The following is a 15,433-nucleotide window of genomic DNA, read 5'->3' as shown; positions in this document are numbered from 1 at the left end:
GTAAAGGGTAAGCACTTTTGTAATTGCCTTTTAAACACTTACGTATTAACAAATTTCTAATATCATATTATAACACATTTAAATTCCTATGTAAAATATAAAAACTAGTTTATGATGTTAACTATTATTTTTTATATAAATAAGAGTTTTAGTTTTTAACTTTATATAACAAGTTAATTACGTAAACAGTATAAAATTTCAAAGAAACATATTTTGCAAAATTTTTTTCGATATGTCTTGTTTTATCGTTTAGTTACTAAAACAGTTTATTTAAGAAAAAAAAAGTTGCTTTCGGTAGTAACTTGTGCGGTCTTATTTCGTTTGCTAAATGTAAAAACGACTAACTAAATTATTCTACAGTTTCATATAATTTACGCTTTATGTTGTCATCGTATATGTTAGTATGGCGACACCAAGAAATTTTATTCTGTTATTTTTATAGATATTTTAAGAAAAGGATTCACTTAAAACTTTAATTGAATATGCTTTTACTTTTTAGATTAAGACAGTAACTATAAACTTGTGTAATAATGGTTAAATGCTTTGTTTTTACCCAAGCTTTTATTGCATTATACTTATATATAAAAACGGCAGTTAGTGTTTTTATTGTCATGTGTAAAACATCATAGAATTAGTTTGTAAAAGTTTAAACAGTATTTATAATGAAAATATAATTTTTTGCTGATTTGTAGTATAAAGTATATTGTAAAAAAAAAAACTGTTTTTTACAAACAAATACAAAAATATTTAGTTTTTAACTTGAAATTTTGACTTAAATACATATTGTTTATAGTTTACTTATGCCAGATACTTGTTAAAAAGTATTACTTTGTAATTGAGTTTTTGTTTTGAAATGAATCTAAAAGTTTAAAACTTTTCTTAAATTTGATCTTTTTGTATAAATCAGAATAAATACAAAACCTTATGAAATATCAACAAGATATAATTCTAAACATGCTTTTTGTAGACTTTTTTTAAAATACTATTTACTAATGCTAAATTGTATCTTAATTTTAACCAAATAATTATACATACAGATACTTATGTTTTACTGCTTAAACTATTTAATTGTACATTTTATTTTCACACAACTACTTGAATACTACACATACATAATTTTCTAGAACAGTTAATTTTGTTTTGTACAGTTGTTTGAAAACTTTAATTTGTAAGTTATGCTTTCAAAAAATACAGGTATGTTCAAAAGCCCTATTTATATTAATAACTGTAACAGTTGTTTTTATTTCGTTAAATTTGTTATAACTATAACTTTTACCTTAAAAAGATATTTTTATATTTTTAAACAAAATAAAAATTGTCAACTAAATGTAGTATATTGACGTAACTAAGTTTGAAATATATCAAAACCTAACACTAAATTTAAATTAATGTATCACTTTATTAACTTTAGCATAAAGCTTAAGCTAAGTATTCGAATGCATAAAATATTTAAGCTAAACTTTGTTTTGCTTATAAAATTATTTATAATTTCATTTTCTGCATTAAGGTATTTATTTTAAGATGTTATTGGATTATTTTCTGTAAAATTTTTATTTAAACAATAAGTTAGATAAAGAGAAAGTGATTTGAGCAAGTATCGATCTTTTGTTTTTTCAATCTTATCTTGTTTTTTTTAATAGACTAGCATGCAAACTTTATCTAATTATAGTAACCTTTATTTTCAATATAATTAGATTTAACAACATGTTATAACTAATTCTATTAAAACTAATAAGACTGCTGCCAAAAATGTTTTCATAAATATTGACAATTAGATTTACCTTTAGTTTTGATATAAACTACTTAGAGTTTAAATTTATTTTGTTTTTATTTAAATTATAGTACTCTTTATTAGTTTATTATATTACTAAAAATAAACTTTTAATACTACAACAAAATAGTGCAGAAATTTACGTCAAAAAAGTCACCTTTAGTTATACATTTTGTTGCTAAAAGTTGTAAACTTAAAAAAAACTGTTTTGTATCAATAAATTCTTGCATTATATAATTTAAATTAGCTTAGCTATTATTTTAAATATATTTATTAAATTTGAAACAGACATAATCTTGTTAGCATGTAAACCGGCCATTTTATATATGTAATTATTGAAACTTAATACACAATTATTTTGTCAGCACAATGTAATATGGTAATTTCAACATTCAAAATATCACCAACTCAGTCCTTCAGTCATATAAAGAGGGAGGCAAAAATGGAGGAACATTCTTTGAAAAGTAAGAAAAATTATACTTTTTACTTAAAGATCCCTATAAAATTTTTTGAAAAAAAGACGCCAAAGTTTTTTATTTGTTTTAAACGTCAAGATCAAATTTTCAGAAAACATTTAATGCGAATGATGTGAATTATATATATATTGCGGCTCATGAACTACTAGTAAATCATGATAAATTCATTGCAAACACTTCCTAATCATTATAAAGTTTTTCTCACTATAGACTTTCATAAGACTCGATCTTTTCAGATAGATATAATTATTATGAAGTCCTTGAGAGGCTTGATTTTCTTGTTTTTCTCGTAAACCGCTGTAAATTTACATATATTTTTAGGTAAAACCAATGATTTTATTTTTTAAACAGTGCAAGAAAAAATGTGCTCATCACTTAGCTCAAAAAACTCACTTTTACTACAATCAGCACCAAGTGTGGAGCGGCAATATCCAATCAACTGCATTCCTCACTGCGCGGGATGCAATAAGCCAATCAGAGAGCGGTATTTTATGAAAATAGACCAATCAGATTGGCACGAGAGATGCGTGGTGTGCTGTGTGTGCAAGCAAGTATTAGTGGACCAGTATTACGTCAGAAAGGGGAAAATTTATTGTCATCAGCACTACACAAAGTAAATAACAAGTAAAAATTGTTGAATTGATGTTCATACATACATGCCATTCCATTGACTTGAGTTTTAAAGGTTCAAATACTTTGCTATATAAAGTTTTTTTTTAAATTGAATTACAAAATAGGTTTAAACTAAGTTCCTTTTAATAAAACAACGCAGTTTAACTACAAAAACTTTGGTTGTTTACATAAAACAATTTATATTTAACTTGAAACGTTAGTGTTTACTTATAATTACTTATATAACTTTTTTTAGGAAACTTTAAACTTTATTAAGATAAAAGTTAGATCGATTAGAACATTTTAAAGTAAATTAAAAGTGTTCCAATTAACATGCAATTTAAAAAATACATATTTTTACAAACTATTTGAGACATTTTTTTTTACAAAAGCTAAGTTAGATATTACTAATTCCCAGGAATGAAATATTGTATGTAGTTTAAACTATTGAAAAATTATAGATTCACAATAAAAAAACTAGTCTGTAATATATAGTTCAATTTAAAATTTAACTTAAAATTTTTTTAATTTTAGAAATGAGAAAACATCTCCATTTTCATGTTTAAAGTTAAATGTACAATTTTGCTCATTAGTTAATTTCTTAACTTAAAAATTTGATGTATTAGATAGAATATCAAAAAGCAGAGATTAAAACTTGATAATCTTTTAAACTTTGCTTTGAAGTGGCTTTTAAATCAACCACGAATGATTAGTGTGTTCAAAAATAGATTTTGTTTTGCTTGGTTATCTGTGAGTTTAATAAAAACGCATCTATAAGTTATAGTTTTTGATGGTTACAATTACTTACCTTCAAGCAAAAAATTATATTTAAGTTTAAGTAAGCAATATTTTTTCTGTTTTAGACCACAAGTTTATTGGATCGATACAAATGAAAATTCTCTAATCCGTCACAAACAATGTGGCAGCTTAAACAATAAATATATTCCAATTTCATATATTATTATTATCATACAACCATGCATTCAAACTTTTTTCTAATTTAATTTATCGCCGTGTTCTTCCAACTACTATCTGAGAATGTCAAATGAATTTAATATCTCAGTTCGATTTGTTCAAGTAGCTACTACAAAAATAAACTCAAAACAAAATAATTTTCTGTCATGTCACTGGTCAAATTGATTGTTAAGAAGCAGCAAACGGCAGCTTGAAGTGAAAAATGAAAATTAACAAATCGGAGTTCGAACTTTTTTTCGCAAAAAGTTTCTTAACTGCTTCAAGCAACTAGCAACGACTGAAATAAGCCGGCCAATATTTGGTACAACATTTTTTTCTTGTTTTAAATTTTTTACCCTACCCACGTATTTTTAACTAATTAATAAAAGTTTTAATGCATATTTAAAAGAGGATGCGTAGTTATTTTGCAGGAAATAAAAATATTAACAAATCTATAGTTTTCTTCTCAACCAAGTACTATATTAAATTTTATGCGTAAAACTAAAAGAAAAAAAATAAACGTTTTAAATATCGTATAAAAATTACTAGAAAAAATATTTGTGAGGTCTGTTTTGCTCAGGTGTTTAATTGAAATTTATTTTGTTAAAACTTTGTTTTGGCAAGTCCTTTAGTTATAAATAACTTGGCAGCTTGTTATTGAAAACAAAATTGGTTCACACCTTACAGTCGAAACAGATTATTTGCAACTTAAAACAAATTACAGCTTTCAGTTTGAATCTAATTAGTGTAGATTACTGGGCTCAACCGGAAATCGTAAGCAGGTGTAAATAAGTTGTTGATAGAATGTTAACTTGATTAACTTAACAATTTTTTTACATTGCGTGCAGCTTGCGATTTCTTAGGTATTTTAAAGTGCTGGTTTTCAAGTTAGCATTGCTTAGTTTTTTGTATTTTGTTGACTAGTATATTAGTTAAATATATAGATTTTGAATAATTAAAAAAAAGCTTGAACACTTGTTTCCATAATAAAATACTACTATAATAACACTGAATACAATTGAGCTTTAAACTTTGGTTTGAGTTTTTGTTTTAATTTGATGTTTGTCGTGTTTATACAACTCAAAAGTTATTGACCTAGTTTTATTTTTTAAAGTGTTAAAGTAAAAAATAAGTTTAAAAAAAAATTAACCGGAACTAACCCAATTTATTTTTGTATATCTACAAAGACTGAAATAAATCTATTTACTAGAGACGTTTTTGAAAAAAAAACTTATAGTAATTTGATAGCGAGTCTACTAATTGACAAAAACATCCGTAGCTACCTCGGAAAAGTTTTGGTTTTCAATTTATTATACCTTAAAATCTTGTACATTAAAGTACCCCGTCATTAATTCATAGAGCGTATCAACAGTCAACACTTTATTATAAATTTGTTTAAAATAATGTTGCAGATATCAGTGTATACTTAATAAGCTTTCTACTTTGCAGTTTATATTTAGATTTACAAGATTGTTTAACTCTCAAGTTTTGAGTGGACTTACAACCGAATGTAAACAATAAACAAACATTAGTGCGTGCTAAGTTGTGTTTAGCCGAAAAAAAATGTTTCTAGCGTCTTGCAGAGATATTTTAAGACTAAACCACAAACTTAAATCTGTTTAGAATTTCAGTACTTTTGGTTTAAGGCAATTTTTGTGTAAGAATAAAGTATAAACGTGTTTGAAAGTCGACAAAACATTTATTTTTAATTATTCATTTCAAAAAATTACAGATTTAATTTGTATTGTCTGTCAGTTTTTGCTACTAAATTTTTTAGAGTTAGTACTGAAGTAAGTAAACTGTTTTAAGTAGACTAGTTTAGTTCATTCTATTAAATGTTTTCAACGATACAAAGTTTATGTTAAAGATATTTCACAAATTTAAACGTCTTAACTATTAAAGACTTTTAAACTCAGTAGAGTTCATACTTTATTAAATCTGTAGTAGTAATCAAAATTTTTATTACTAGAATAACTGGTAAAGTTTAGTTTGTTATGCTTATTAAATTATAAAGATGTCATCAAATTAAATATGGGTGTTTTATTTGTTCGTAAAATAGCAATCAACCATAGTGTTTTTTTAAAGATCACAAAAAGTATTTTGAACAAAATAATTTATTTTAAAGTATTGCTATGTTATTCAGGATCAGCTATTTTTATCATGCTTCAAATATCAACTTTCTTTTTTTTGCCAGTAAAACAGAGTAATAAAACGTTTTAACAATAAAAATCAAAAATTTTACATCGAGACAGTTTGGCGAATGTAGTGGAATGTCGAATTCTTTTTTGGTGGGAAAATTTTGAAGTTTTGATGTGAACACGGCCACTGAATACTGAAGTATTCTTACCTGCATTTTCACATGAATTTTTAAAGTAAGCGCATAAGGTGACTCTTGATTTTTATATTGAGAAAGTTGCTTTTTTTGCATGAAATTTGTGTTTGGTATAGGTTGTTTCACAGAACTAAGAGGTTAAACGAAATATATATCACGAAAAAAGGACACTTTATACAGTATAAATTTGTATTGTAGGTGCAAACATTAAAGTTGACTTATATTCTTTTTCAAAAGTAAAGTCGAAAATTTTTTATAAAAACATTGAAACAATAAAAAAAATGGTACAAAATAAACTAACAAAATACTCAAGTAAAAATAAACGTTTCAAAAGTTCACAAAAGTGAAAGAAGTGGAAGTGCCGTTTCATCTTTTTAAATTTAGCTTCTGCAGATTCTTATCGATAATTGCAGCAAACATATAGGCAGCTGAGTCATTTCTCTTCACTCGACTCACCAGCAGGTGGAAGAATGTCACGTCTCATAGTGACGTTACAATGGCAGACAAACCTTTCATCGTAAAAAAATGTGTTGAGACGAAAGGTGAAGATTGACAGCAAAAAACAGTTGATGGGGAGGAAAGCTACCTCGTTACCGTGGCAACCAAGCTGTCAAAAATGAATTCAGCTTTTTTCTGCCAGCTTGAAATTTTTCTGTTGTGAAAACGAACGCGCTTCTGGCGAAATGATTCAGTCGCCTCAGCAGCAGGTGCTTCGATGCGAGCAAAAGTCGCAACATGTGACTTAGAAGCGTTTTCTCAATTGCATTTCTATGTTGTGACGTCATAATTGTTCACACGGCAGCCTCAAAGTGGCTTTCTGCTGTTGTCTGCACACCAAGAGCACCTGTAAACAACACGGAACTTTACGAGCCGACAGCCTTTTTGTTTGTCATGTTGCGCTTGTGAGGACTTGTGAGAAACTAGTTGAAAATAAAAAACTGAAGCTCACAAGTTTGCGTTTGCTTTTCTAAAAAAAAGATGATTACAAGCTAAAAGCATAAAAGTAAACATTCATTGTTCATACAAATACTTTGTACACTATGAACATAAAATATTAAAGTTTTGTAAAAATTAGAATATATCACACACAAATTTATATAAAAGTTAAACATTCAACATTCAACTTACAAACTTAAGTGAAAATAAAAATTAAACATTGAACATTCAACAGTTTGAAGATGTGCAAACGGTGCTGTCAGCCAATAGCTGCCAACTCCAAGGTTTTTCCCGGCCCCGTTCACGTTGAATGTTTCTCCTGCGAAATATGCAGCCGACTGATGAAGGTGAATTGCAGTTTTTACAAAAAACGTTTCAGAAAAATTATAAAATTTGTTGTGTTTTTTAGTATAAGCTTAAAGTTTCTTAGCTATTAGAAGACTGCAAAAAAAAAACTTTCGACTTAGATAGAGGTTTTTAGAAGTTTAGTTCAAGTAGACTTTTGATCAAAAGTTTTACAAATTTCAAAAAGCTTTCAGTACACTTATACATTTAAAAGATAGTTTTCAAGAAAGTTTAGATCGAAACTGATTAAGTCTTATTATCATTCTTTTTTAATGTTTAGATCTTCAGCTTTAATCAACGAATTAATCTATCTTAAAACTTATACATTTAAAAGATAGTTTTCAAGAAATATTTTATCGAAGCTAATTAAATTCTTTTTTATTCGTTTACCAATATCTACATGTTCTTCTTTCAACAACAAACTGATAAATTTTCAAACTTATAAACAGCCGGGAGAGCAGTATTGCAAACGAGATGAAAATGGTGGCATTATTACCTGTTTCTCATGTAATTTTGTAATTAACCAATCAAATCACGTGAATGAACAAACAGAAGCAGGTTCTTCAATAATGTCCGATACAGGTTTACATTTATCAAAAGATAAATATTATCAATAAAAAAATAACTAGAAAATGATTTAAAAGGTTTTTTTTCAACCATACAAGTGCTTAAAATAGTTCAAAGAAAATTTTTTACAAGTTTAAAAGAACAGTATTTTGTTTTAGGATACCTTTTTTAATTAAGTTTAAATTAAACGCGTTATTTTAAAACCTTATTACTGATTTTTTACTTCTTAAGTACACAACTTTGACGGTTTTATCAAAAAAGTCAACTATGACTACTTTTATTTTAAATAAAACATTACCTTATATAATAATTTTAAACAGAGAACTCATGCAATGTTCTCGGTGCGAGGTACGGGAACATAGGTGAGGACACACACCGTGACATAAGCATGTTTATCCACGGAGGAGACGATCCGAGGAGTCAGGGAGGAGTGAAGCGACCAAGGACAATTCTGACCACAGCACAACGTAGAAAATTTAAATTAGCATTCCAAACTTCCCAGAAGCCAACCAGAAAGGTTTTTATTAAAATATTATTGTTGTTTAAAATCAGGTTTAATATCAAAAGTGATAACATTTTTGTTGTTTGTAATGTTTATTGTTTATCATGAAATTTTTTCAAAGGGTGTTTCAACATTAAAAAAAAAACCTTTTATGAAGTTTAAATTATTTGCATGTAAGTAGTATGATTTAGTCATGTAAAATGTTGAAAAAATTATTAGTGAACACTTTGTATAATAAAAAAAAACATTGATGTGTGACGAAAATTGACAAAATGATGAATAAAATACTTACAACCAAAGTAAATAGTTTACCTTTAAAAACTGATAAAATTAAATATTGTTTAGTTTAAATGAATTTACACTATTTTTTGAAATAAAACACATATCTTTTTACTCACTATAAAATGCTTTTATCAAACTATTACACAATCATCAATCCACATAAGTTGCAAAAGAATAATAAAGAATTTCTGAAAATTTTTGGATGTTTTTGAAAAAAAAAGGTTTCTGAAACATTTTCCAGTTGTATAGTTGTAATTTTACGTTGAGAACAAATAAGGTTGAGCTTTCGTGAAAAGAATTTTTAAATAACTATTACTAATTTTAGGCAAGAGAAACTTTAGCAAATGAAACAGGTTTAAGTCCGAGGGTCGTTCAAGTTTGGTTTCAAAATCAACGAGCAAAAGTTAGTTTAATATATTTGTATACTATTAACAATAAACTACCTATCTAATTACAGGATTAATATATAATATAACTGAACTACTTAAATCATTTTTTATCTATTCAGGTGTTAAAACTTTTAAAAGTCTGTTAGATGCCATTTTTTTATATTTTGTACATGAAATCAAAAACGATAACTAACTACTTCGATTTAGTCTAACTTAAAATTTCATTATATTTGTTCAAACAATAAACTTATACATAAAATTCATCTTTAATAAAAAAGAATAAGCAGTTAGAACAAAATAAATATTTAATTTGCTCTAAATTTTCTATCGAACTATTTTAAAGCCTAATGTTTGCAAGGTAAACTTAACGGTTTAATTGTAAATTTAAGCTTGTTTGGTACACATGAATTAATTATTAACTGATTACAATCCATATTTTTGTTTTTTTTTGTTGTAATCTCATCTAATGAAATGTTCGCTGTAAAAAAACACTGATTCTTGTCATGTTAAACAAGTTGTACAAGGTTCAGAATCGACGTTTCCAAAATTATGATTTTAGATTGAGAACTAATAATGACAAATTTAGTCTTGTTATAAAGATAAATTCCACTTATATAACTTAATACAGTTTCTTAATATATGTATAGATTTTAAAATGGACTTGAAAAATTTTTATTATTGTAGTTTCTTATGAACAGATCAAAAAAATAGCAAGAAAACAAGAAAATTCAGTGGGTCTACCTAAAACAAGCAACACCGATTCAGACAGTGAGTGTTTGTACAATATATATATAATATAATTGTTATATGTTTTGTGCATGTCCTTAATTACATGATAAGTAGGCTAATTTTAAAAATTTACATATTTTAATTCACAAAATTAATGGAATGTCGTAATAAATAAGTACCTAGATTTTTAAAGTATGCTTTGTATTTGTACATAACTAATAAAAAAGAAATCTTCAGATGAAACGATGAGCTTGTATTCGAGCCAATCGTTGCCAACAACTCCCAATTTGATCGCCACAGACACAACTTACATGTCTCCTGCAAACGAGCAATTTAGACCAAACAATAATAATGATGATGACAAGCAATTTGACATTTTCAATACGATCAATAGTAGGTTATTTATTCTGATTAATAAACACTAATTTACCAATATAAAGTAAAAGATTCTGTTTACTGTTTAAGTTTCAATATTGAACTGAGTTGTAAGATACATAATGTAGTATAAAAATAAGATAAAATAAGGTACTATTAAAATGAAAAATACATACCGACATCTTAAGGTAGTTTTTTACATAAGTTTTGCTGCGTAACATTTTATTTCATTAAAAAAAATTAAGCGATACTTAGTAAATAATTCTTACCAACTGACTGAAAATATTAATTTAAGGTTCTCGTATAGATATGAAGATTTATGAGTTTTCTGCTCCCAATGTGAATGACAGCACTTTGTTTGGGTTCCCTAAATTTGAAACCGATGAGGACAAAATGGCCTGTTCAAACTTAACACCAACTGGCAAACTGCATCAGGGGTCAAACAAATGCAAAAGCTCCCAATCTACCAGCTCCTTTTCTCAAAACTTCGGCAAGGAACTGTGCTACAGCCAGGCACCGATTTACAACAAACCGTCTCACTCTAACCAAAGTGAGTTTCAAGCGGATTCGACGGTTACGGACCCATGCGAAGTAGTTGATGCAGAAAACAAATGCAGCAAGCCGAGTTACGAAAATAACCCGATGGATAAATTGCTGTTCATGCAAAATAGCTACTTTAGTCCATCGTAAAATCAACATATACCGTCGACATGATATAGGAATTCAAAGCTAACTTTATTGATGCAGTATAAACTTTTTAATTACTGATGAACTTTATAAGCAGCACTTTTTTTTTCGAAAACCACTGTAAAGACTTATTTAACTACATTTTTCTTGTACAACGAGCAGTAACTAGTATCGGTACCTAGCTAAGAACTAGTTTTTAATACTTATTTTATTGCTTGTAACTATAATTAATTATATATTGTAACCCACAGTGCTTTTAAGTAAACTGAAGAAAACTATTTCAAACCACATAGCTCTAATTTAAGCTTTTTAAAAAGTTACATTTAATTTTTAATAACTTTTAAAATGTTTCAAAAACATTTTATTAATAAAAAAAAATGTCTGCAAAACTTGAAAAGCAAGCTACTTTTACAGAGATGCTTTCTAATGTATCTACTTTAATGTAAATCTAACTATTAGTAATTTTAATTTTAAGTAAATTATTAAACATTAACTTTAAATAAATTTTATAACTAAATTTTAATTATAAACAGTGCTAAATAAAGTTACACTGCTTAGTTTTAATGTTTAATTTTTTTTTTAAGTTGAATAAAGTTTTATTTTATTTTTATTTCTTTTATTTGTAATCAATCATGAGATTTTCAGATGTAAATTACATTGTTGTTTACTTTCATTATTTTTGAAATTTGATTTTAGTCTTTTTAAATAATTTCTTTCTGTTTTTCAATTAATATCGTTTAATGTAAAAAAACCTGAAATATTCTTTTTTATACTTAATTAGTTAATAATATAGCATTTTACACTAAAGTTTATTAAAAACGAACTTTAATTTTGTACTCAACGACTTTTGGTTAAAGTCAGAGCTCAATGTCAAGTACGAACTCAAGAGGAAGACTACTTACTGTACTTGTATTATAAGATAGTACTATATGGTTCTGAGTTTTTTAATTAAGCTGATATATATATATATATATTACTTTTAAATTAGCTATTTAAGCTTTTCCAAAACTTAATTTTCTAGAAAGTTAGTTTTTTTAAACTTTTTTTTTCGTATAAAAATCACACCTATATTTAAGTGTTTACATTTTCGTTTTAATCTACAAAACAAGCACTAAAGTATTAATTTAAAACGTCAATGTAAGCTACAACTTACTTTACGATTATGAAATTATAGTCCATAAAACCTGTTTGACTTACAAAAACTTGTTCTACAAGCTGTAAATTTCACTGTAAATATAATAACATAAAACTAGTATTAGAGATATATATAGTATGAGGCTCGACTAATTAGGCTTAAGAACTGTTACATAATTTAAATTTATTGCTCTTTTTGTGGAGGTAAACTTAAGAGTTACTTGAATTAAAATGAGTTTCAGCTATAATGAAACTGAAAAGTTAATTTTTGTACCAAAGCAAAAATAAATGTTATTAAGCAACTTTAATTGAGTTTCCTGTGAAAATTCCGATGCAACTTTTATAAAGATTGACAAAATTTCTATTATAACTACAATGGCACAGCATAAGTTTAAAAAGTGTCAAAAAATCAAGGTAACACAATAACAACAAAGTTTTCAAAATTAGAAGAACAAAGCGTTTACAACTTTGACAAAGATTACAAATACAACAGAAAATTAAGAGCTAGTACTGATACTAACTTTTAATAATGGTTTAGCAGTATATAGTTTTTTAACCACAAAACTATAAATAAGACTTAAATTTTTACTTCATTTGTGAAATCAACTAGCAACTAAATATTAAATAAGGATTATTTAGCTTATAAAGCTTATTTAGAATTGTTTTAAGAGATAGGTAAATATTTATATCAGCAGTAGTGCTATGTTTTAAAAAGTTAAATTTATTTTCTATAACTTTTGCAAGATTGCCTTGCTCGAAAAAAGTAATTAAAAAACAAAGTTTGCGTCAGTAAGTTAGTCATACTATAAAAGAACATTTGATATTTTAAAATAACTTAAGAACATAAGAACCCTTTTGTTAATTTAAGGCGTTCAAGTAAAACATAAGTGCACCCAAAAAAGTAAATATATAAACTAATAATACGTAATAACTTATACATAAATGAATAAAAACCAAAAATAAAAACAAACTAAAACAGACCTGCCTAAAAAAAGAAATCTTGGAAGGTTCCAGGTAGAACTATAGGATAATTTATTAAATGATCAACTAACTAAATAGAGTTTACATTAGATGAACAGAAACTTTTTATTTATTTAATTATTTATAAACATTAAATTAGTATTTATTTTTCATCTGTGTAGGTATTTATATTTTTTGAGTATAATAACTGGGTTTCAACAGCATAGGTTCAGTCTAGTTTGTAGAAAATTGTTATATGTATATATATTTTTTTGTAGTATGTTAGTGTATTAGTAAAAATTTTCATAGTCTACATTTTATCTGTTTAAATAAAATTTAAATATATTTTGGCTAGAAAACAAAGAAAGTTAAATAAGTTAAATATTTAAATCATGAGCTGAAATCACTGATAAAATTTAAAACTTTTAATAGGTTGGTTTATTATATGATTATTAGTGTTTTTCTATCTTATTTATTTTATTTTTCCAAAGAAAAATATTTACTATTTTTTAAGAGTTGTTTTGTGGTTATTTTACATAATTGTTTTGGTATAGTTAAACTTCTATATTTAGACATTTATTCAAGATTGTAAAAACTGATAGTTTTAATTAAAAGGATATATTTATTTTATACTTTTTATTTGGTTTAAGCAAAATTTTTATTTTTATTTTTTATTGATACAGCTTTATTTTACTGTTTTTTTAATATTGCAGCGTTATTTTATGTGTTTATTGTTTTAAATTTATTTTAATGTTATAGCTTTAATTTATTTTTGCACATTTTTTAATAGGTTGAAATAAGTTGATAGTTGAGTCTAAATTCTTAAACTTACTTTAAAAAAAAAACTTAAAACTTGTTTATTCATTATTATTTTTTCACCTTTTTTAAATCATATAAAATGTTAAATTATTTACTAAAGTTACTGATAAATTTTAAAATTTAAAACATTTCAGATAGAAACTTTACCTTTTGACGTATTTTAAGCAATTTTTCGTTTTTGTTCAACAATTCACTTGAAAAAGGCAAGAACCCAAAGTACTTGTAAAATTGCACCAGAAAGCAAAGAATATTTGAAATTGTCGGTGATCTATTTATAACGCACTATGCAGGTATTTCTTCACCTGAATATGCTTTTATCTTTCAACAAACATCGACCACCAAAAATTATCTGCTGGGGTCGATCGCAGGTCAACAAACAACTTCACCGCACTATGACGTCACCACAAAAAGTGATCGAAAAGTTGCCTGACACCTGTTTCGCTTTCGTTTCTTTTGCCGCTCTGAATACTCAGCGAGTAGTGAGATAAGCTCTAATCCCTTTTTGCTCGAACTTATACCGAGCGCACAGCTGTGTCGTTAGCTGCTATATTCAGATAAATACCAGCTAGTTTTCAAATTTGCTGTCTCGCCGCCCAGCTAGTTATCTTTCGACCCGAGCTTGTGAGGATAATTGCTCACTGGGAATATAAAACTTGTTCTCCTTAAGTTTGTTTTCAAAAAATAGTTGAGAAAAAATCGTTACAACACCGTGTACGAAATTAACAGTTGTTCAACTTGCATAAACGGTAGATTACCACAGATATGTCGGTAATACCCAAAACTGAGATTAACACAAGCATAGACGGAAAAAGAAAGTTTTCTACAATTAGTGGTGTGATATGAAGCTCTTTGTTTTTAGTAATAAAATCGTTGGACTAATAAGTACTTGCAAGCCGATGTGCTTACTGCGTTGCTTAACAAGCAAATTATCAGATAAAGTGACAAATTGTTGTGAGCGTAGGTGGTCTGTGTCTTTTACTTATTTACTCAAAACAATTTTGTACTTTCTTGAAGTTTTTTTAAACCAATTTACGGGAACGTAAATTTGTGTTTAGTATTTGAAAAAAATTTTTCATGTTATGTTTTTCATTTAACAAAAACTTTTTAACCTAAAAATATTTAGTAAAATTAGTTTAAAGCTGTTGTTTATTTTGCATTTTATCAACAAAATTACAAGCTAACTTCCCGTAAATTACTTCCCTTTAATTGACGAGTATACAAAAAAAAAAAAAAGGAATTTATACTGAGAAATTAAAAGTGCTTAATTGTTAGATATTGAAGACTGTATAAACTAAATTTTAAAGTTTCAAACATTACAACCAAAAAGTACTGAGAAAAAAGAAACATGCTACAAACTTCATGTAGTTCTACAACACAAACAACCGCTTACATACTTCACTTAAATTTATTCCACCTATAAATTTCAATCAACGTTACTAACAAGCAGTAATTCACATACACATGTAATTTTCAAACAAAAAACAACTCAAAAAAAGTGACTTTGAAACTTTTTGGTGTTTGTTTGGTTGTAATGTCACTGGTGGCGACCGATTGGTAGCAATA

The 15,433-nt window shown here is 26.6% G+C and overlaps 1 protein-coding gene across 1 annotated transcript; it reads left to right on the top strand.

Annotated features, from left to right (window-relative positions):
* Nucleotides 1-2,129: 2,129 nt before the first annotated feature.
* LOC145844368 (uncharacterized) lies at nt 2,130-11,327 on the top strand. Its single transcript, XM_082951765.1, has 9 exons — nt 2,130-2,235; nt 2,599-2,860; nt 7,317-7,428; nt 7,876-8,008; nt 8,314-8,510; nt 9,103-9,180; nt 9,865-9,934; nt 10,133-10,288; nt 10,566-11,327. Exons 1-9 carry the CDS (start codon nt 2,148-2,150, stop codon nt 10,958-10,960), a joined length of 1,491 nt encoding a protein of 496 aa, XP_082807891.1. The 5' UTR covers nt 2,130-2,147; the 3' UTR covers nt 10,961-11,327.
* Nucleotides 11,328-15,433: the final 4,106 nt, after the last annotated feature.

This window comes from Thalia democratica, chromosome 9, assembly GCF_965202585.1.
Source record: "Thalia democratica chromosome 9, ktThaDemo2.hap1.1, whole genome shotgun sequence".
Taxonomy (NCBI): Eukaryota; Metazoa; Chordata; class Thaliacea; order Salpida; family Salpidae; genus Thalia; species Thalia democratica.
Note: the sequence above shows the minus strand (reverse complement) of the source record. Positions and strands in the feature narration are given on the sequence as shown.